A 23,832-nucleotide genomic window follows, 5' to 3' on the forward strand; every position below is an offset into this window, starting at 1 on the left:
CTGTACCACCATGGATGGCTGGCTGTGCTGACACTTTTCAGTCGGCTTTGGGGTGTGTTTTGCTGGGCGTTCCGGGATCTTTCCTGTTTCTTGTGTCCTGGCTCCCTCCTGTCTTCCCTTGCTTCCCCGGGCTCTGTTTTCCTGTGTGTGTCTGTTTGGGTGCCCCCTTCTCTGGTTGGGGTGCGGTTCTGTGGTGTTCCTCTTGCCTCTGTGGGGTCCTCCCTCCTGGCTGCGAGTTGTCTGGTGTTTTTACTGCAGCTTGGCCCTCTGCCTTCTCTGCTTCCTCCGGTTTCCACTTCGGCGGTTTCCTGTTTCTTTTTCCGGTCTTCTGTGTGATCTGGCTGTGGTGTGCTTGGGGGCTCTGTTCCTCGCTGCCTTTTTTGTTTGGCCTTGGCGCTGCGTGGGCTCCTTCCGGGAGTTGGTTGGGCCTGCGGGTCCTCCTGCATTGGCTGGTTGCTCTGCTCTGGCCCTGGCTTCCTGGCTCTGTGGTTCGGCGGGTTAATTCCTGGTTGTTTCCTGGTTTTGGGGCTGTGGGGGGTTCCCGGTTGCCCTGGTCTCCTGTCCTGCGTTGCTGTTCCCTCCCTTTTGGGGTTTGGGTTTTTTGGGGGGGTTGTGGCCGGGGGCCATGTCCCTGCCCTTGCTGGTTTGTTTGTTTTCGGTTTCCGGTCCTTGTTGGCCTCCCCGTTGTTGGTCGGCTTTCGGCTGGTTCTTTCTGGGGGCTTCTTTGGCCTACAGTTTTTGGGTTGCCCTTCTCTGCCCTTTCTGTTCTAGGTTTTGTGGTCTTCTTGGTTTGAGTTGCGGCCTCCTTCTCCTTGGGGTTTTTGGCCTCCTGGGGTTTCGGGTCTCTGGCTACTTCCTTGTCCTTTTTGGTCTGGTTGGGGTCTCGCTCCTCTTCGGCCGCTGAGCTCTTCCTTCGGCTCCTCCCTCTGGGCTGGGTGCTTGGTGGTTGTCGTTTGGTGGCCCTGGGGGTGCTGTTTTTTTCTTTTCCTATTTCCTGGGCCTCCTTGGTGGGGTTTGGTCTGTGTCTGGGTGGCTGCCGGGTCCGGTCTGCCTTCATAGTGGCCCTGGGCTCGGCGTCCTTTTCCGATGGGTTCCTTGGCGGTGTGCTTTGGGTCTTGGTCCTGGTTGCCCTGTCTCAGGTTTCTCTGGTTGGCGGCCTCCTTGTTGGGGCCCTGGCCTTCTGTTTTTTTCCTGTTTGTCTCCGGTCCTGGTTTGGTCCCTACTGTCCTGTTTTGAGTTACAGGCCGGTTTCCTTCGTTCTTGGTGCTACTTTGGGTTGCTGCTTTTGTTTTGGTTTCCTGGGTGCGCTTGTGGATTCGGAAGGCCGGTTTTCTGCGTTGGTATTCTCCATTTTGTAATGAATGGGACGAGGACATAAGGGACCTGGGGGTAATGCTCTATTACTTACCAGTAATCTTCATTACTCCGGGTCCCATTGTCCTCGTCCCATTCATACACCCCTCCCTCCCGCCCGGGCCGCCGGCCTTCCTGTTTGGGCTTGGTTGTACAGGCGGGTGCTGGATAAGAACTGCTTATGTACTCCCGGTGGGAGGGGCAGTATTAGGGTGCCAGCATTCCTCTTGTCTTTTTTTTGTCGGGAGATGGTTATCTCCATTTTGTAGTGAATGGGACGAGGACAACAGGACCCGGAGAAATGAAGATTACCGGTAAGTAATAGAGCATTACGCCTCATGTGATGGGCCATATGTATCAACATTTTGTTTTGCGATTCTCAAATTGCGATTTTCAGCGAATTGGAATTTGAGAATCACAAAATGCTATGTATTTGGGATTTGCTAATAATTTAGCAAATCCCACATATTCATTATTTGCGAATCGCAAATTGAGATTCGCAAATAAGGAATAACGTCCCATTCATTCCCTTTGGGCTAGGAGGCCCATAGGAATGAATGGGAAGGCATTCTGAATTTGTGATTAGCAATTAGAGAATCACAAATTGAGAATGCAATTTCAAAGGTGCCAGGGTGTCAAAAGGACACCCTGTTGCACCCCTGAAATATGTATGTGTGCAAATGTGGCAAACATACATGCCCTAAGGGCATTTATGTGCACCACATGGCACTTTGAAAAATGCAAAAAAGTGCATTTTTCAAAGAAATCGCAAATTACCACCAACTTGAAGTTGGTGGTAATTTGCGATTCCTTAAGGCCAAATCGCAGTTTTTCTGTGCTTCCTACATTGCATTTAGGGAATCGCAATTTGCGATTCCTTAAATGCAATTGCAAAATAGGGAATGGCAACATTTTAGATTCCCTATTTTGCGAATGGTTTTCTTTTGCATACATTGCACACAGCTGAATTGCGAGGATCGCGAATGCTGAAATTCTGCAAATGTTAGCGTTTGCGATCGTAACTTAACTATATACTTTTGCCCCGATATGACAAGTGAAAAAAGGAATGCTGCTTCTAGCTTACCAGTATGCTGGCCACAGTTTCTCTACAATGTGAACGGGTACACGCCATTCGTAGTATACGATCTGCCCCTGGGGTCAACTAAGGGCTTAAACACGTCGACTTAATTTGGACAGGAACATTATAGTTGTGTCTCTTCCATCCCATTACTGATTTTAATCATCCCTCCCTCGCCACACAATACATTTAGAGTGTTCTTTTGGTAGGAGGTAGGGTTTTTTATTAGGTACCTCCCTTTCCACAGTTCTCTTAAGTAAACGCCACTCAGCCTGTTGACAAGGGGCACTACTTTCCATTAGAAGATTCTTTGGTGAGCGTGGGATGGCCAATGATGAAGCATGACTTCAGGGGTGGGAGTGAGGCCATCAAGTTTGTTTGAAGGAAATGCCTATGGAGACATGCCAGTGTTGTTTCAGGAAAATATAGCACACCCACATATAGAGGAATCTCTCACAGAGTACGGTGGGTAAGTAAATATTTAAGGTGTATGCTATAAGGGCACGTTCATTGTTTGTGTGTTCAATTTCAAAGCTATGCCTTCTTTAACATTCCCTTCCTTCCTTGCCCCTGATTACAAATGTTATTGTCACCACACAAGAGTAACACTGCACAGGGACATATAAATAAGATGTGTACAGGTGATTCTGAGATGCTGGAATATTTTTCTTCCTCATTGAGCCACACAGCCTTTTCACCATTCCAGTCTGTTTTCCCCAAACACATTTCAAAAAGACAGACTTCCTCGAGAAATATTCACGTGTAAACTCATCAGGGGTTCAGTGTTTCTGGAATAAGCACCTCTGACAGAAGCGTGCCATCAGTCAATCCAAGGGAGCCAGTTGTATTAAGCCTGTTTATTGTGAGCAGGCTCCAAAAGGCACAGCTCACAGTGGAGTGGATTACCTGGGAGACATCAGGTAATAGGATGAGCAACGTGTTTATAAGCCTGAGTAGCTTTTTTCGTCCTCAGCACCAATGGAAGCGCAGCATGCAGAGGCCGACAACATTCCACCAACCCATGCCATGTTCTTGAACAGTTGTGTAAGCAAACAGGGGAAACAATATAAAATTATCACCTGCATGATGGTGCAGTGAGCTAAAAAACGGTGTTGGATTAAGCCCTGATCTCTTGACTGGGTGAGAGTATTCTGTTTAATTCAGAAACTCTGTCCATCACCACCCCCTGTTGTTTAAATATTTTGTCCACCATAAGCGTGGAAGGATATACTCAGACGTGAGTCCCTTGCTCATTGCACCATCAGGAGTCAAGCAAGCCGGGCCGAAGACGGCTGAAATGCCAGAAACCGGTCCCCGGTAGCTTGTTTCCTTCCCAGTGAAAGACTTGGCTTGGTAGTTTGGTTTGCCCTGTTCCCATGATGCACTGGGCCAGTGACAGACTAATTTGCATATAGCCAGGTTCTGAGCTGGCATGGTGCAGTGAGCTAAAAAACGGTGTTGGATTAAGCCCTGATCTCTTGACTGGGTGAGAGTATTCTGCTTAATTCAGAAACTCTGTCCATCACCACCCCCTGTTGTTTAATTATTTTGTCCACCATAAGCGTGGAAGGGTATACTCAGACGTGAGTCCCTTGCTCATTGCACCATCAGGATTCAAGCAAACCGGGCCGAAGACGGCTGAAATGCCAGAAACCGGTCCCCGGTAGCTTGTTTCCTTCCCAGTGAAAGAATTGGCTTGGTAGTTTGGTTTGCCCTGTTCCCATGATGCACTGGGCCAGGGACAGACTAATTTGCATATAGCCAGGTTCTGAGCTGGGATGGTGCAGTGAGCTAAAAAACGGTGTTGGATTAAGCCCTGATCTCTTGACTGGGTGAGAGTATTCTGCTTAATTCAGAAACTCTGTCCATCACCACCCCCTGTTGTTTAAGTATAATAATGTTTTGTCATAATAAATTACGAAAAGAAATCATGTATAATCTTGAACTTGCTTGATGTTTGGATTTGAACTAAAACCAAAGGATAAGGCAATTATGAATACCAACAACTTGTGACCTGTCTTAAGTATTGTATGTGTTCGGTAATTGAAGCAGTGATATGAACTAGGTACACAGGTGAGTGCCGAGTAAGATCTAATGAGATGTTTAACTTAAGTAAATGTGGGCCACAATGCCTGTAATCACACTTTTGTGAATCAGATATGCCTCCTTATGCTGACTTAAAATTGCATCTTTACCTAGGCATGAGTCACCACTGTCTGAGACCTAAGCATTGTGTGTTTGAATATAGGGCCATATTATCAAGCCTGGGCAATAAAATTATCGCCACTTTATCGGCAGGAAACTCCCGATAAAGCGGCGATAAATTTATCGCCCAGGCTTGATAATATGGCCCCCAGTGTTTTGACGTGCATGTCACAAGAGTGGCTGCAGGTAAGACACATTTTAAGTATTATAATTCTGTTTTTAATTCTCAACAGTATTTCATAATAAAACAATATAACGTAAGACAACTTCTGCTGGTTAACAGTGACAGTTAACTCTCACATCATTTATATATTTGCAAGGTGAGGCATATAATTAAGTAATTACTAATTTGTGCACAATGCTTTATTCAAATGTGGAAATCAGTGACTGTGATGGGTGCATTTTCAACTTAGGGGAATGACTCTGTGGAGCACATGATGAAGGTGGAGGAGTTTTTCAATATATCTTATTCTTTGCAGCATTTTATGCCCGATGCAGTGCACAGATCTCATAAGGTGATGGTGGCGTGGTAAATCCAACTGCAGGGGTGAGATCGATATGTGTTACACCAGGAGGCAGATGGAAGCTGAACCTCTGCATCAGGCTTGTGAAGAAAATGAACAACTCCATCTTGGCAAGGTTTTCACCAATGCAGAGTCTTCGACCTGTAACAAAATGACACATGAAATTAATGAACTTTTGTCAGTTAGTAGACATTTGGCACCCTTTTCATTATTTTATTTGCTAACGTTCAATTTCGCAAAAATGCCATATGTTGATTCCGCTGTGTTTACACCCGTATGTATACACCATGTTGACTGTATTTCTAGTGAGCATTCAAACGACTAGAAATAAAGAACAGATCCTTCAGTAACAATTTAAAATAAGGAATTGGAGACATAAAAAGCAATTGCACATTTAGTGGAAATAGATTCTGAGGAGGGTGCACATGTCTATACACAGGAAGCCATCAATAGAAGATTTTGTAAAGTCTATAAAGGTTTATATGCTATGCCATTGGAGCTTCTAACACATTTTATTAATGAGTTTTTAGAGTCAGTAGAATTGCCTAAAATTACAGTGGAGTAGAAAAAAGACCAGGGTGGGGAGGTAACAATTCAAGAAGGGAAGGCTGTCATATAGCATATGGCAGGACGGAACTTCGCTGGAATGAGTGGGTTCCCTGTGGTAATTTATTTGACATATACAGAAGAATTGGTATCTAGACTAGTTCATCTTTACTTTAGCGATTGCCCCACAAAACTGAAGAAGCAATTGTGATCTCATTGTTGAAACCAGGAAGAGTATTGGCTAAATTAATACATATAGACTAGTCTGGGTGCATTCTGGAAAGTAATGTAGCTCATAATATTAGGAGGGTATTGGCGATCATGGCATCTGATTTTGCAGAGAAGGAAAAAGGGGCGATTACAGCATTTGACATTGAAAAGGCTTTTGATAGTTTACATTAGGATTTCCTTTATGAAGTGCTCATTAAGATGGGATTGGGAAACCAATGTATTGCATGGGTGTAGGCTTCTGCATGCAGCACCTACTGCTGGTGTCAAATCAGGTAGGCATATTTTGGAAAAAATGCAGTGGGAAAAGGAGCTCAATGAGGGTGCCCACTCTCGCCATTATTATCTGCAATTGCTATGGAGCCACTTGCTAGTTGAGCAAGTACAGGAGCGGTTTACAATGGTCTGGAGGTGTGGGTGTGCAACATTATTCAGCATTATATTCAGATGATATGTTGTTATTTCTCAAAGATACTAATGCTAATTTGTGGCATGCCATGAACCTCTTTGATTTGGTTGGGCAAGCCTCAGGGTTTTGCATTAACTGGAATAAATCATATTTGTTTCCATTACAGAAGAATGTGCCACAGCCTGTAGATCTGAGGGGGCTTAAGGGGGAGGGAACATGTCTACATTATCTGGGAGTAAGAATATACCATGCTCCCATTGATTTATTGGAGGATGACATTGGTGTGGCGATTAGAAGTTTATAGAAAAGTGTATATTTTGGCACTGCTCCTTGCAGTTTCAGGACAAATATCAGTAGCAAAAATTGTGGCATTGCCCTAATGACTTTAGATCTTCACAACATTGCCCATGGTGATACCATGTAGAGTATTTGCTGGTTTCTCTTATGTGGGGAACACGTAGGCAAAGAGTGGCATTCGCAAAGTTGCAACGTCCTACTAGTCAGAAAAGACAAGCTGCCCCAGATATAGAAAGCTATTACCTAGCAGCACAGTTTACAAAATGGATTCATTTGAAAAGATTTCCAGGGGAGGTGAACTTAGAGGAAAACCAGATTTGGCTGTGTTGCATAGAATACTCATGGCCCCTGTCAGAGGACCAGTGCAGGGAATGCCCCCTACTTGGATGTTTGTGCAGCACTGTTCGCTTGGGTCACTTCAACAAACTCATTCTCAGTCACGCTATGCCTCCGGCATTTGTGAAGTTTGGAATAAACCATTCCAGGGGGAAGATTACAGGGCTTAACAAAGTGGGCAAACAACTGTTTGCAGACATTAGGACATTTGTATAGCAAAGGGGTAATATTATCATTTGAATAATTTTGAGCCACTGTTAAGATCCTGAGAGGGCAATTTGTGTTGCATCAAGCGGTGATCACTAGACTGCGCAACCATTGGTGTATGGGTTTAGTAGAGCTGCAAGTACATTGTGCTTGCCGAATTCTGCGTACCACGACAGGTTGTATGAAGTTGGTGATGTGCATTTATCAGGCAATAAGAAGTGAAATGATAATGCCTCATGTTGGTCTACGAGAAAAGTGAGAAGAGGATTTGGTTCAGCCAATACCAGAGTTTGAAGGGTCTAAAATTCTTAGAAATTCATACTTTGTACCTAGAAAAGTGAGATTCATAATGATACATTTTGTCTACTTGCGTAGAGCATATCTAACGCAAGGAAAAATAACTTGAACTCACAGGACAAATGTGGCAAGCCCGAGATGTGGTGAACAGGGTGCAGAAATGTTGCACATGGCATGGTTGTGTGCATTATTAGTGGACTACTGTAGAAAAGTAATGTTTTGTATAAATGAGGCAACAAAGAGATCAATTGAGTGGACTCCTATGGCCTGTCTGCTGGGAGGATTTCCAAGACCCACAAAGTGTAAAAATACTACAGGATATATTGATTTTGCTTTGGCACTTACAAGACGTGAAATAACTGTGAACTGGATGGCACCCATGCCCCAGAGTAGCAAAATGGAAAATGGAGTTGCTTAGTTGGGCGGGTTATGAGAGTGCAGTATGGTATAGTAAAATGAGGAAAGGAAGAGGATCAATTGAAAAAGTTCATGCATTGGATCATTTGATAGATTCCCTTACACATTTAGAAACGATTGATGATATTGGGACGGTAAATGGTTAAAAATGTAATTTGCTAAATAAATATGTGTGTCTATGTACTGTAATAAGGACTGGACTTTAGGGAGGGTGGTGGTAGTGGGGCTACATTGTTTAATATTGGTATGCATGTGTCATAAATGCTAATAAAAATGTGTTTAAAAAGATAGAAACAATTGCAAAATGTCAGATTGTCTTTGCAACTGCACAAGGCTTCATATTCATTTTTATACAGGATCATTCCTTCAAGAATTTGTTATTGTATATGATATGCTTTCATTGCCTGTTGTCGAGTCTGGGTATGTGTTTACCCTGTTTTGCTGCCTGCCAGTGGACTACATGACTTTATGGTAGTAGTCTATAAGAAGCCTTCCTGCTGTGCAGAGTGAGGAAGTTTTGTCTGGGATGTGCATGGACAATGGGTTTCAGTTCACGTCAGTAGGGCACTACTGTTGCTGCACACAGGCTCAGCCTTTCAGTGGAGTAGCTGCAGTGGTGGTTCCTCTTTAGGGGCTACAGGGTGCAGCCCTGCTGCCTGTTATGCACCACATAATTCTGTGAGCCTTTGCCCACACTTATTTAACTGATCAGTGTTCCTGAACACACAGCTTTTATGAACACTGCTACTGCAGAGGTCCGCCTCTGGCGTCTGCTCCAAGCTACTGATGACAGGAGGGGGAGGGCCTGACAGGGCGGAGCAATTAATGATCTAAAGTGTGTTGTTTAAAAACACTGCACTTTGTAGCTGAATATCTTGAGTGCACATGTGCGGGATGTCACTCAACTACAATCCCCTTATGCAGGCACAATCCAGTTTATTTAGCAGAGATACTTCACATGCCTCGGCCAACAGAGTAAATGTGCTAAACTGAGGCTATCAGGGTGCACATCACTGCATCCCAGAGGCGAATGAGAACCCATACAAAAAAGCAGGGGCAGGATCCCAAGCACTCTCCCATCGTCTTACAATAAGCAGGTAGAAGGCTTAAGATGTGGCTTTCTTTTAATCCTGGCCCTGCTACTCAATCTGGCTCTTTGTTGGGAATTATAGCTGGCTGGTTCCAATGTCTAATGTTCCACTGCTGAAATGGAACTTTAGAGTTGCCAGCGAGGGTAGAATGATAAAGCATGCAAATAGCAATAGCTGGCATCTCGGGTCTACCACCTTATGTACCAGTAGAGTATGTATTTAACATCACCCTCCAGGTGCTCAGCACCAGTGGCACAGCAAAGGGTAGCAGCTGAGGCCAATGACCAATTTGCACAATTCTGCTTCCCTAATACCTGGAACTGCCTTGCATAATGTATATTCCACAGTGGACTCAGATGTGGCTACTGGCTACATGACAATTACCCTGGTGGCCTAGCGTCACCAGGGTGTGCTTCGACACCTGTAGTACAGTGGAGCAGGTTGTGAATGTGGGTGCAGAAAAAGAAATGTTAAAAATTGTCCTGGTTTAACTTGAAAAAGTGAGTTTTATTAAAAAGCAACTGGACAATAATAAAAATAAGGGGCGAGATACTGGGAGGAGAGTTACGACCTAAGTATCTCTATATGTGTCATGGTGATACTGTAATCATACAAGTAAACCTGATTCAAATGCATCGAGCAGCATCACTTTTACATAGTAAAGGAGCAATGCACACACTTTTACGGTGACAGTAATCATTAAAAGCACATATCCAAATAAACAAACAAAAAAACAATGATCAAACAAAAACAATTACCTGCAGCCCCCTCCCCCGCAACTTGACACCCATTCCCTTAGCCCATGATGACCAATCAAAGCACAACTGCAGCAGGGTGCAGCCACAAAGGACTACCACATTGAGTATAATGGTGAAACATCCTCCATTAAGCTATTAGGTGCAAGTACATCATTGCGTTTGGTCAGATATTCATCCCATTGCTCCATGAGGTTACACTTCCCATCACGACCTCTGGTGTCCCCTCGGACCTTGAGTTCTGCAGATGCCCACCAGATCCCATCCCTTTGCCATGCTAGGACCGAGGGAGTGGACACAGCCTTCCAGGCCATGGCAATATGTCTTTTTGCCAATACCAGTGCCAAAGCCCGGTACCCATGCAGTTGTTGTGTACGCTTCTTTGCAACCCAAGAATTTAAAAGGCAGAACACTGGATCATAGGCCAAAATAGATGCAGTGACATCAAAAATAAAGATTACTGAGTGCAATAAATGGTAATCACTGGGCACAGCCAGACCATATGCAGGAAATCTGTGTCGATTTCTGTTCATCTGGGGTACATCACCCTCACTTATGGGTACATTTTTGCTATCCTATCAGGGGAAAGATATGTGTGATGTAAATAATTAAATGTTGTAAACCTAAACTGCGCATTCTGTGTACTCATTCTAATAGCCCTAGACATCTGAGCCATGTGGAGGGTTGTAGTTCTATTGATAATTTCTCCTCCCACCACTCTTTAAGTGCCTGGAACCCCTTCTGTGCAACTTCCTCCCAAGCACCCCACAGAAATGAGAGATAGCCTGATCCGATCCTGCCAATGTAAGCACCAATTCAAATAGGTCAGCCTCCTGCACATGGTTCCTGTCTACACCCCACAATTTCCTCACCACCCCTCTCAGTGCAGAGGCTAGGAGAAACAGCATTGGGTCTTGTGTGCCTTCATCAGTCAGGTCCACAAAGGTGCAGAGTCTGCCTTACACCATTATGCCTCCCCAAGGTGTGTACCCCACTGCAGCCCAGAGTTCCATCTCTCTGCACCGCCGATATGGAACATGAGTCCACAGAGGGAGGTTAGGTGCCAAGGGAGGAGCTTTTTCACCTCTATGCAGGTCTTTCTGCAAGCAGCATCCCTTCACGTTCCATAGGATCCCGATCGAAACCAGGAAGACGGTCACCCAGGCCCTCGTCACCAGCCGGCTGGACTTCGGAAACACCCTCTACGCCGGAACCACAGCCAAGCTACAGAAAAGACTACAACGCATCCAGAACGCCTCCACCCAACTCATCCTAGACATCCCTCGACGCAGCCACATCTCCGGCCACCTGAGGAACCTGCACTGGCTCCCCGTCAACAAGAAGATCACGTTCAGGCTCCTCACCCACGCACACAAGTCTCTCCACAACCTGGGCCCCAAGTACCTCAACGACCACCTGACCTTCCACACACCCACCCGCCAGCTACGATCCGCTAGCCTCACCCTCGCCGCCGTACCACGCATCCGAAGAGCCACCGCCGGAGGCAGATCCTTCTCCTACCTGGCGGCCAAGACATGGAACTCCCTCCCCATCCACCTTCGTCTGACCCAGGACCACCTCGACTTCAGGAGACAACTCAAGACCTGGCTGTTCGAGCAGTAGCGGCCCCCTTACCCCAAGCGCCTTGAGACCCTTCCGGGTGAGTAGCGCGCTATGCAAGTGATATGATTGATTGATTGATTGATAGAATGCTAGGAAGAGCGCTCTAGAAGGGGGAGGACAAAAAACACTCTAACAAGGAAGTACCCTCGAAGTCAAAGCCCAACGGGTGGCTCTCCAGCTTGGCTGTATCTTATAACCACCTCAAGGGCCACTGCAGCTGAGCCACATCATCATATAGCTCAAAGTTATGTGCTCTCAACCCCCGTTTTCCACTGTGGCATACAGGGTGTGTAGCTCAACTCTAAACAAAATTATGTCAGTGTGAGTTTTTCTTAAATATTTCGCATGTGTTTCTACTTTCATGCCACACAAAGTATATGTACAACGCACAGATATCACTAATGGAGGGATGACATGACAATATAGAGAGCTTGTTTGCAGTACTACAATGGTAGTTGTTTTCCTGTTGTTTTAGCCCTGATGAAGTCTTAGGGACTACCCCAAGACGATGAAACACGTGTTGGCTAAGGCATGAATGAAGTTTGACAAAAATAGGCAAAGTGGCCAAAAATAAATCATCTGACCATTTTGTGTTGTGGCTACATATTGTACTATCATATGTATTTTGTAGCATGTTATAACACAAACCAAGCCACCAGTTCTTCTGATAGGTCTAACTCTGTTTTTTTGAAAAAACTAACATTTTCTGTTAAACCCTCACCCACCAGGGTTACCCCTTGGTGGCATGCTTCATCATTGGGTCCATCCCGTTTCACTGCGAAATGGGGTGTGCTGGGACCTACGGATTACGCCAGAGCATTTTGAATGACTATACAATGATAGAAGAGATGATGGATTTGGAGGGAGGAGTGGGGGAGGTTGGATGGTGAAGTCTTTTTAAAAATACCTGGCTAGTGAGTTTTCGTTCTTTATTCTAACCCCTAGTTGATATGGTTAAAATATGGGGGGATTCTTAAGGCAAGAGAGGTAATGTTCCTACCTCCAAAAAGGTCAAAATGTTTCTAGCCATACCCCTATTGGCTATTCTTCAGGACCTAGGGAAATTGCTACTATTGTGTTTGCCTGGTTCCACTCCTAATGTCATCTATTAAACATTAAAAATGCATTTTAATTTATATGCATGATTAGTAGAAGGTGTGTATACTTATATTGATCATTTATCAAGTTATTAATGAGATGTTTGGTATTGCCTCATGAATTCCCCGGTGGAGAGTGAAGTCTGTAGTCACAATCTCGCAAGGACATTTACTCTTCCCAGTTACATACTGTGGTACTGCCAGACACCGCATATTGTAGCATGTGCCTTAGAGTAAAACAACCTTCCCAGATGGGTCATCAGCTTAATCACCCCTCAGCAGCGGATGGTAGGGTAGATGATAAATGACGACGGCAGGTCGGAGCTCAGGTTTAGCAACCATCCTGACCACCATCTTGGCCACACCCCAGTTTCTGATGTGGACTTAATATATTTCCATGAACTGAAATCAAACATACAGACCATTTTGTTGAATAGGCTTTACTGTGGCCCTAATTATCAGTTGGATGGTACTGGAATTATGTTACCCCCAAAGTAAGTTTGCATGCAAATTTAGTAATACTGTGCTGTAAAATCACGCAAGTACCATGCAATTATAGGAAATCCTAAGAATGGGTAATCACCATAAATCTACACAGACTTGCGATTCCATGGAGTTTATATGAGCAAATTTAAAATCTGTGCAGGTGGTAAATGTATGTGGAGGTCGGTGCGTGGGATGGGCGGCGAGTTCGTGGGTGGGGAAGTAGCAGAGGGAAGTGCACGTTTTTTTCTAACATTGGTAAGCATTGTGTGCATTTCACTATTATATATAAATGTTTTCTGTATTTTTTTCCAGTTTATTTTGTTTAACTGGAAAAAACTGTTTGGTTCCCCCACAACTGGTAAAACGAGGGGAGGGAAAAACCAAACCACAGGTGCTGCAAAATTAACAGTTAAAATGATACTTTACCATGTTAATCATTAATTTCACTCCACTTAGCTTGTATTTGGCATCCATGTTGAAAACTTAAAGAGTTACTATCTGTTTACTGTAAGAGTCATATTGGAACAATGTACCCACGCACCTAAACATGATCTAATGTTTACCTTTTTTTGTTGAGCTCGCTGCTATAACACAGATTTAGGCAATGGAAGAAATTGTGAACAGTGCCTGATGGATAATGTAGTTGGAATATATGATTAAATTAGGATTGTACTTTTAATTATTTGAACAGTGCCTAATGGATCATCTAAGTGGAATATATGTTTAAATTAGGATTGTACTTTTAAATGTCTGACTTAGGTCTGACTTAGACATTTTATAAACCACAGGTAATTCACAAAGGTGAGTGAAAAAACTGTAGCATGTAAAAGAAGCATTTGGCCCCATCATTTTCAAATCGATCCATATCACAATACTGAAAGTCCTCAAGAAAAATGCCTGCTAGCAAAGTTCTTTCATGAGGTGTTTGCCAAACTGAAGGTTTTGGGGCTGCAGAGCATTTCAAGGTCTGGGCCATGACAGTCTACCTCTATATTTCCATCACTTGAAGCTAAGTAGTTGAAAAGGTGCAAGCTGGCCTCCAGCTTTCTAGGAGCAAAGGTTCAAGGCTGAGATGTAGTTTGTAGCTAGAGTCTTCATGCAACTGGACCATTTGTTACAATCCGACTTTTGCGGAGAATTTGAAATTGACTTCTGGCTCCACTTGGTGAAGTTGAGAGGTATAAAAACAGATTTTACAGATTCTTCTTTCCATAGATTCAAATATTGATTGCATTTACTGGTTTCTGGGCTTATCAAACTCTCTATGAATGAGAACGTTTAGGGAAACCACTATATACTATAATACAACAGCACAGCTGGCCCATCAATAGAGTCCCCGTCAAAACCATTCAATATTAGTTCCATTAGCAGCGATGAGTATGGACATTATGGGACTTACATCAATGACTACGGGTGATTATTTGGTAAACAAAAAAACATCTCTATGTTGTTGATGATGCATCAATCAATCCATCAATCAATCAGGGATTTGTAGAGCACACTACTCACCCCGAGTGTCACAAGGCACTGGCGAGGGGCGGTTGGGCAGCTCTGGTCCTCTGAAAAGCCAGGACTTGAGGCTCTTCCTGAATCTGGTCATCCGAAAAGTTAGGTCTTGAGGCTCTTCCTGAATACCTGAGGTGTGGGGCTTTGTCTGATGCTGAAAGGGAGTTCGTTCCAGGTCTTGGCCGCGATGTAGGGGAAGGATCTGCCTCCCATTCTATGGATGCAGGGGATTTTGACCAAGGCCAGGTCAGCAGATCGTAGGTTTCTCCTGGGGCGTAGAAGGTGACTCTTTCGTTGTAATTGTACTTGATGACATTCAGTAGTTAATCAGGAACCTTTCTGTCTCCTCTCTTATGTACTCTTAGTTGCAGTGTGCTCACTACGGGGCTTGAAAGAGGACATAAAAGAATGCATAGATGGTTGGTCCTAAACTTATTCCTCATTGTTCCCCATGCATCCGTTCCTCTAGTTCCTACAGTGATAAGTTATCCAAATCTAGTAACACTTTTCCTAATGCAGGATAAGTCAGACATGGAATATCCTGTTCAAATGAAGAAGGAGGGGGATTTTGTAAGAGCAAAACAGTGATACAACCCACTAACACATCAAAGCCATTCCTCATCTCTCTGTTAAAACCATACATGATGCCTCCTATAGTTCATGGAGCCACACTGCCCAGAGGGAGAGCTCAGTGAAAAAATGAAAGTGCTGGTTTCTGCTCACAACATGTTCAAATTCTAGGAAATTTGCAGGAACCTACCTCTGACTTAACGTCTCCATTGTATAAGAAACCTTTATAGCTTTTGTGTCAAATTGGCTCCTGGTTAGCGCATCCACAATTCTTAATTTAACTTTGTTCCAGCCAGGATGAAATATAAACTTATAGCTTCCATATGTATTGTATCTGGATGAAATAATTTACAATCATTTCAGATTTTTGGGTGTTGTTTTAAAACCTGTGTTGTGCTGTGCTGAGGGGCCCCTTGGAACTCGGGAATGTAGGGGCTAATGCTAGCCACTTAGTCACAGGCCTTTCCCAAAAATTCCAAAAATGTAATATCCACCACTAGTCCAGAGCTCTTTACTTCCAACTACTTTTAATCCCAAATACTCAATACTCCTTTAGTTACATGTTAGATGTACCTAAAACTAGTGTAAGTCCACTAGAAAACATTTGTGAACATCCGTTCAATGTACTATTTTCTATGTGTTCAAAATATTTTCATAACATGTAAGTGACCTTGATGGAGCAGGGGAAAGAAAAACATTTTTGTGTACCTCTTGTAAATTCAAACTCTCATAACTATAATGGAAATAACAGTGTGAAGCAAGTAAACTAATCAACAATATGCACCTAGACATTTTACATTACATGTGGGAAACTAATGGCTATTTGCAAAAGTATTATACTAATAATTCTAAACGAGTCATATTAATATAGAGCTACAATAATATAAATGTAATCAAATAAGCATTTGTATTTACGTTTTAAGTAGTGGAAATATATGTTGTGGCAAGAGAAAAATACACTTGGTAAGTAATATGATGCTATCTGTGTCGCTTATGCTAGGTAACAACTAACTGGGAATATTAGAATGGTGGGAGGTAAACAGAAGGGCTATGATTCTAAACCTAATTTCTGTTATGTTTGTTTTCGCATAAGTCCTCATTGAAGGCCTACGCGGCCTGACTGTGGAAAATGGCTGTTGACTGAAGCGTTGACATTAGTTTGAAAGGAAAGGCCTCGATGCATGCGCGCTTTTGAAAACAGAGTAAATAGAATGGCCTGTACAGGAAGCGAGTGATGTCAAGGTCAGCTTGGTCTAGGGCGCGGAAGTGTGCCAAAGGATGTCTGCATCTAAAACCCTGTGAAAGATGTGGAAATAGCTGGTCTAATGTTATACCAGAGCTCCTTATTTTCTTCTCTTCCTGTATATAGTTTTTTTTTTTTAGCATGTCAGGAGGGACCTGGTAGATGAGATCACACACATCGGTCTTAAGACTCTGATGGAGTCTGTTTGCCTCACTTGGGGAGCAAGGGGGGGAACAAGGGAGGGGGTAGATGGGGAGGGGGAATGTGGGTGGGAAGGGGGAGAAAATGAAAATGAAAAAAAAGAAAAAAATTCCACTGCAAAGAAAACTGTTCTATATTTACAAGTGTATTTTTTTTTACGCAGACAGCAACCCAGGGACTGAAAATAAAGGTACATTGTACAACATACAATGGGGAGGATAACCGTTTGGAGCTGGAACGTTGCCGGGCTCCTAGACAGGGACAAACGGGGTCAGATCGCCGAAATAGCTAAGCAGCACTCACCTGACATTATTTGTCTACAAGAAACTCACCTCCCTTGGAACAAAAGGAGCCTATTACAAATTCAGGGCTATGATATTCTAGTAACCACAACATATACAGCTAACACACGGGGTGTAGCCATCCTAGGCAAAAGATACTTAGCTAAGCCCGTCCGGCAGGCCCAAGATATACACGGTAGATGTTATATGTTATATGTTATGTTATAAACCGTTTTGTAGCGCGCTCTGTTACTTGTGAGTATCCTGGCGCGGAGAGGGATCAAAGCGGCAAAGAACAAGACAGCAAGAGAATTCTCCTAACCTGCACTCGCAAATAGGTGGGTTTTCAGATGTTTTTTAAAAGCAGTCACTGTCGGCATGGAGCGAAGATGGAAAGGGAGGGCATTCCAGGCCCGAGCCACCACCACCGACAGTGACATACCACCCAGTCTGGCGCGTTTGAAGCGAGGAAGAGACAGTTTGAACAATGAGGCAGATCGCAGGGTGCGTGCCGGGATGTACTTAGTGAATCTTCTCTGCAGATAGAAAGGGCCTTGGTCATGAATTGCGCGAAACGCCAGCACCAAGGCTTTAAACCGAATGCGTTGTATTACTGGAAGCCAGTGAAGCGAGCGCAGCTCCGTGCGCACGCTCTTCCACCTAGGGATGTTAAATAATAGGCGTACAGCCGCATTCTGAACAATTTGGAGGCGGTTGACCAGGTATGCCGGAATGCCACTAAACAGTGCATTGGCATAGTCAAGGCGGGCCAGTATGAGAGCTCTGGCAACCGACTCTCTGGCCTCCCTGGGGAGCAAGGGGAAAAATTTGCGGAGCATTTTCAGAGTGGCAAAACAAGTGCCAGTGAGTTTTTTGATATGGTACTCAAATCTGAGATCCTCCGTAAACCAAATACCCAGATTTTTAGCAGGTCTCCCCATCTCTGTTGGGCCAGGAATGTTAGGGGGCCAGAGTGTGCTCTTGAATGAGGGGGGAAAGGAGCCGTAAAAGAGCACCTCGGACTTGTCCTCATTGCACTTCAGCTGGGCCTGTGTTAACCAGCGAAATACTGAGGACAGGCATAGATGAACAGTGGAAGTGTCCAGGTTGTCATCTGGCCAGGTAAACAACAACTGGGTGTCATCAGCATACCCTAAAATTTTTGCCCCGAACTGTTCAGCCAAGTATACCAAAGGTGTAATGTATACATTGAACAGAAGGGGGCTAAGTGTGGACCCCTGCGGGACCCCTGTAAGCTAAGGTCTTTGCTCCGAAGCATGCGGAGGCATCCAAACCTGCTGGGTCCTATCTGATAAAAAAGAAGAAAGCCAATCAAACACCACTCCCCCAATACCAATGTCTGACAGCCGGCCAAGAAGGAGATCATAGGGGACAGTATCGAAAGCGGCAGAGAGGTCCAATAAAATTAGGACCGCTCTACCACCTCCATCAAGACACTCCCGGATGGCTTCAGACATCTCCACCAGGGCCGTCTCAGTGCTATAGGCAGCCCTAAAGCCCGATTGGGCCGGGTGGAGGGCATTAGATGTTTCCACAAAGCTCTCCATTTGTAGAAGAGCAGCCTTCTCACAGATTTTTGTGAGAGCAGGCAAGAGGGAGATGGGTCGATAGTTTCCCGGGACCGACACATCTAGTCCTGGTTTTTTCAGGAGTGGGAGGAGTTTAGCGTGTTTCCACACCTGGGGGACCACGCCAGCGGTCAAAGAAAGATTCACCAATTGCGTGATCTCACTGCAAACAGTCTCCGCCACCTCCGAGAGCACTCGGGCAGGGCATGGGTCGACAGGGGAGCCCGATTTAAGGGACTGGAGAAGACGGAGAACATCCTCTTCCAAAACCTGTGCGAAGGTGGTAAATTGGTGCACAGGGAGTGCGGGAGAGGGTGAACAGGGACCGGCTGCAGAGCCATCAGCGGGAAGTGCCTCTAAAAGGCCTCGCTGGATCTTCGCTATTTTAGTTATGAAAAAAGTAGACAGCTCCTCACACCATTGTGCAGAGGACGGGAGGGCCATGGCTTCTGCCACAGGGGACACAAAGCTTTTGACGATCGCAAAGATCTCTCTGCTGTTGTTGTTGGCTTTGTTAATGCGCCCGGCATAATAGAGACCTTTAGCGACCCTAATGGCTCCATAATAGTTTTTTTGAGCAAGTCGAAGGGCGGATTTAGCCTCGGGGCTATACTCTCTCCTCCATACGCGTTCTAGTTTCTTACAGCCCTGCTTCAGCTCTCTTAATTCTGGGGAGAACCAGGGTTGGGAGGGCGCGCGTCTGGGCAATCGTGGAGAAGGCGCTCGGCGCAACTATATGCTCGGCTTATGGCTCCAACCTGGACGACCCATCTGTATTTGAGGCTTTAGAAACTGATCTAGCAAATTGGCCCGACCCATTAATTCTCACAGGGGATTTTAATATTTCACTCGGCTCATATTTCAACAGTGCAATTACCCCAAACTATTGTGGCCGTAAGGCTAGGGTTTTTAAAACAATCAGCTCCCTAATAACTAGCTATAATCTTGTAGATATTTGGTCCTTAAAGCGCCCTGCAGACCCAGGTTACACATTTTTTTCTCACCCTCACAATAAGTATACCAGGATTGATTAGATATTTAACACCAGAGATATCTCAAACAAAGCCACCATCACAAAATACCCGAAGCTGATATCAGATCATAATATTTTGGCTCTGATAGTAAATATATCTCCCTCAACTCGTAAGATCCGCAACTGGACATTTGACCGGAAGTTGCTGACCAATGATGATTATATTTCTTATATCAGGACCTGGACCCAGGGATATTTTGACTTAAATCGATATAGCACAACTAGAAATATAGTGTGGGACAGCTATAAGGCTGCTCTCAGGGGTGAAACCCTCAGCTATGTAGCGAGGGTTCAGAAGCAGCAAGCCTCCGGGCACTCTAGAATAATTTCAGAATTAGCTAACCTTGAAACTGCACATATAACAGTGATCGCAGAGAACAGGGCTTTAGATGGGTCGCAAATACTTCGCCAGATTTAAATATGTAAAACAGAGCTTGATAAGGTATTAACTCAAAGATCGGCTGAATCCTTTAGATCCCAGCGTAAAAATCTCTATGAGAACGGTGAAAAAGTAGGGAAACAATTAGCCCTGCGAACCAGCGAACCAGACAGCAGGCCTCCTTGAATGCAATCTCTTTAATAAAAGAGAATAATTTAGAATACACCCAAGTAGAAGACATACTCAAAGTGTTCCAGAGGTACTACCAGAAGCTATATCAGGAGGACCGGGTCTATAATAGCGAAGAAGCCAGAACATTTCTTAGTAGTTTCCTTTCCTGCCCTGATAATAATCTCGACAGCCTTACTAAGGACGAATTAGAGAGCGAAATTACCATTTCAGAGCTTGAAATTGCTTTGTCGGAATTGGCATCTGGGAAAGCAGCCGGCCCTGACAAAATCCCCCTAGAACTCTATAAAATGCTAGGTAATACAATACTCCCATTATTGTTAGATCTCTTCCTTGGGGTTCAATGGAGCGGAACCCCGCCAGAGTCCTGGAGGGGCGCCAGTATTATTATCTTTGCTAAAAAAGGAAAACCTGCTGACTCCACTGCATCATACAGCCCAATTTCTTTAATTAACTCTGATTCAAAACTGTACTCAAAAATTCTGGCCAACCGCCTGAGGAGAGTCATAACACAACTGGTTAGCCCATGGCAACATGGCTTTATCCCTGAGAAAGGCACCATCGACCATACCCGCAGAGCAATCACAATGTTTGACATTATGTCGGTGACAGGGGGCCAAGCTTCAATGATCCTTCTCGATGCCGAGAAGGCATTTGATCGGGTGTCCTGGGAGTATTTATGGGCCATCCTACATCATTACAACTTTGGGTCTCTATTTATAAAATCAATCAAAGCCATGCACTCCAATCCAACAGCGAAACTACAAATAATGGGGCAGGAATCAAATTTGAATAATACATCAAGAGGAACGAGGCAGGGGTGCCCTTGTTCCCCAATTTTGTTAGCTCTTTATATTAATCCCCTGATTCTGAAAATACTTGCCAACCCTAGAATTTATCCAGTAGTGACAGGTATCTTTGAAACTAAAGTCCTAGCCTATGCGGACGACGTTGCTATCTAAACACCTGACCCGGAGGCAGCTTTAGTCGAAATAGAGGAAACTACACTTTTATTTGGATCTTATTCAGGCTACTCCCTAAATAAGGATAAGACAGTAATCTTATGCACGCAAAACACGCTTTGCTCTGATTCTAGGCGGGCTTCGAAGGCCACGTATTTAGGAGTGCATATTACGGCTGAAACTCAAGACATTATCAAATGCAACTATGATCCCCTCATTGACACAATTAGACAGGAGCTAGCCAGAGTAAATAGCCTTCATCTCTCCATCATAGGCAGGGGGAATTATATAAAAATGACCATATTCCCTAAAATGTTATATTTATTTCGCGCCATTCCTCTTTTAGTAGACGAAAAATTTATAAAAATTCTTAACTCCCAGATTTCCAAATTCATTTGGCAATACGGTAAGATGAGAAGATCAATCAAATACATGTCCCTGCCATACAATCGTGGAGGTCTGGCTATGCCTCAATTGTTCCTGTATTACTGGGCTGCTTATATTCAGCAATTTGCTCCCATGGTCAACATAACACAGAATGAAGCCGCGGGTGGCATTCCTTCAATTTATCAGCTGGCCCTTGGTCCCAAAGCCAGAGGGTTTCCACTTAGACATTATGACCCTGGCTACTATAAAAAAGGCAAATTCAAGATTGTTATAGGGGCTTGGCGAGCTTGGTCCAATTTAGCAACATTTATGCAAATTCCTAAATATAGCCGATATACCCCACTTTGGCAATCCCCTCTTTTTCCGCAAAACATTAACGATGGGACTTTTGATAACTGGGAGAGCCTTGGACTTTCCTCTCTTTTCGATCTTCTAGGTCCTGATAAAAAGCTCAATTTTAGTGTCCTCCAGACTCAATATGACATACCTAATAGGGACTATCTGAAACTTTTTCAATTGAGGTCAAGCATTGGTCACTTGCTTCCTAACATAAAGTGGAATAGAAAATCCCTTATGGAAGACATCCAGAAACCCTCCTCCAGAATAGGCACATTCTATAACACTCTTCTTGCCAATTCAGCCGACGGCATGGAACATTCGGAAGCAGTCTGGGCCAGCAATTAGATAACCCAGATGTGGACTTAGATAAGGTATTGGCACTGGCCTCCCAACTTCTACTTTCAACTAACTTAAAAGCCTAGCTATATAAAACAGTTTACAATCTCTACTATACCCCCGCTAAATTGTACACATGGGGGAAAACCTCTAGCGATCGCTGCCCTAGGTGCAAAAGCGGACCTGCGACTCTTGTACATATGTTTTATGATTGTGACAGCTTGGGGCTTTTTAAGAAGATGATTTGGGAGTTCTGGAAGGAGGTGTTTGGACGGGATCTGCCAGAGTCTCCTACTATTTTTATGCTGGGATATGATGGCACTCTGAGATTGCGCCACAATGAGCAATCAATCTTTTTTATTGGCACTGCAGTATACCGCATTATTTTGGCCGCTCGCTGGAAGGAGGAAGATCCTCCGAGCTTCCAAATGTGGCTTGCTCGGTTTTTGGCAGTCTATAATTATGAATTAGCATGTTATGCTACCAGGGGGGTAAAATCTAGGATGCAAGGGGAAAAGGTGTGGTCTCCCATTACTGCCTGGTCCGCCCTATCCTCTTCTATGTGATAGTCAAGATTCCCCATTTGTTTTTGCACAACCATATGCTCCGATATTTCGGCAGCTCGGCTGCTTGACTGTTTTACTTAGCTCTAATATATGCTGCCAATATATTATTGTCTCTTGTATGTAATATGTTAATCTTTGTTTTTTTGTAGCCTTTTTCCTTTTTTGCTTGTTAAAAAATTTTCAGTTGCTGTCTTTTATGGTTAAGTATTTGGTTAACCTGTATTGGAATTGCTTTCACCAAAACAATTTACAAAAATAACAAAATAAAAAATAAATAAAAAAGAACGATGTGGAAATATAAGTTTGGCAAGAGAAAAATACACTTGGAAAGTGATATGATGCTATCTGTGTCGCTTATGCTAGGTAACAACTAACTGGGAATATTAGAATGGTGGGAGGTAAACAGAAGGGCTATAATTCTAAACCTAATTTCTGTTATTTTTGTTTTCGCATTAGTTCTCATTGAAGGCCTATGCGGCCTGTCTGTGGAAAATGGCTGTTGACTGAAGCGTTGACATTAGTTTGAAAGGAAAGGCCTCGACGTATTCGCGCTTTTAAAAACAGAGTAAATAGAATGGCCTGTACAGGAACCGAGTGATGTCAAGGTCAGCTTGGCCTAGGGCGCGGAAGTGTGCTAAAGGATGCCTGCATCTAAAACCGTGTGAAAGGAACAGTGATGGAGAAAAATATCAAATTGTGTTACAAAAGGAGGATGAGAAGCATAAACCGAAGATGAAAACATGGCGGCAGCAGGCTAGCTGCCGCGGTACTCTGCCCGAGTTCTCAGCAGAAGCAGCGCTAATATGGCTTTCCTAAACCAAAATCAAAGCGGTTTATGGAATTAACTCTCTATACGAGAGTGTGAGGCTCATACAGACCTTTTCGCTGCAATTTGGCTGTTCTTTTTCCCGAATTTTTCTTTTCCCGGGCTCCGTTTGAATGTGCACCGGCTGGCTTGGCGTCTCCTGAGGTTAGCGTTGCTGGGTTTCCACCTGGGCTGACGCGGACAGAGCTGCGGCCGTGATATCGGGCCGCCCTGGAGCTCTGTCGAGGGAGACGTGTGAGGAGTCTCTGGAGGGGCTCTCATGCCGGTGCTTTCACCGGGGCCTTGGCTGATTCACCAGCATTGGCGGAGTCAGCGGTATCGGTGGAATCGGATGAGAGGGGAGTGGCTCCAGCACCCGCACCAGAGGCGAAAGGGAGAGTGGTAGGGGCAGGGGCTGCGACGGTGGAGACATCTGTGGAAGAGGCAGGGGCTGCTGGTACTGGGGGAGAAGGTATGGCACAAGTTGTGCTGCAATG

General features: G+C 44.4%; 1 protein-coding gene across 1 annotated transcript in view; it reads right to left on the reverse strand.

The window, feature by feature from the left end:
• Positions 1-4,832: 4,832 nt before the first annotated feature.
• LOC147706977 (cytochrome P450 2K1-like) overlaps positions 4,833-23,832 on the reverse strand; it is a 300,169-nt gene continuing 281,169 nt past the window's right edge. The window contains exon 9 of the mRNA XM_086926206.1: positions 4,833-5,301. Within this exon, the coding sequence (XP_086782332.1) occupies positions 5,120-5,301 (182 nt within the window). The 3' untranslated portion in view covers positions 4,833-5,119. The remainder of the gene's footprint in view (positions 5,302-23,832) is intronic.

This window comes from Lissotriton vulgaris, chromosome 6, assembly GCF_964263255.1.
Source record: "Lissotriton vulgaris chromosome 6, aLisVul1.2, whole genome shotgun sequence".
In the NCBI taxonomy this organism is placed as follows: domain Eukaryota; kingdom Metazoa; phylum Chordata; class Amphibia; order Caudata; family Salamandridae; genus Lissotriton; species Lissotriton vulgaris.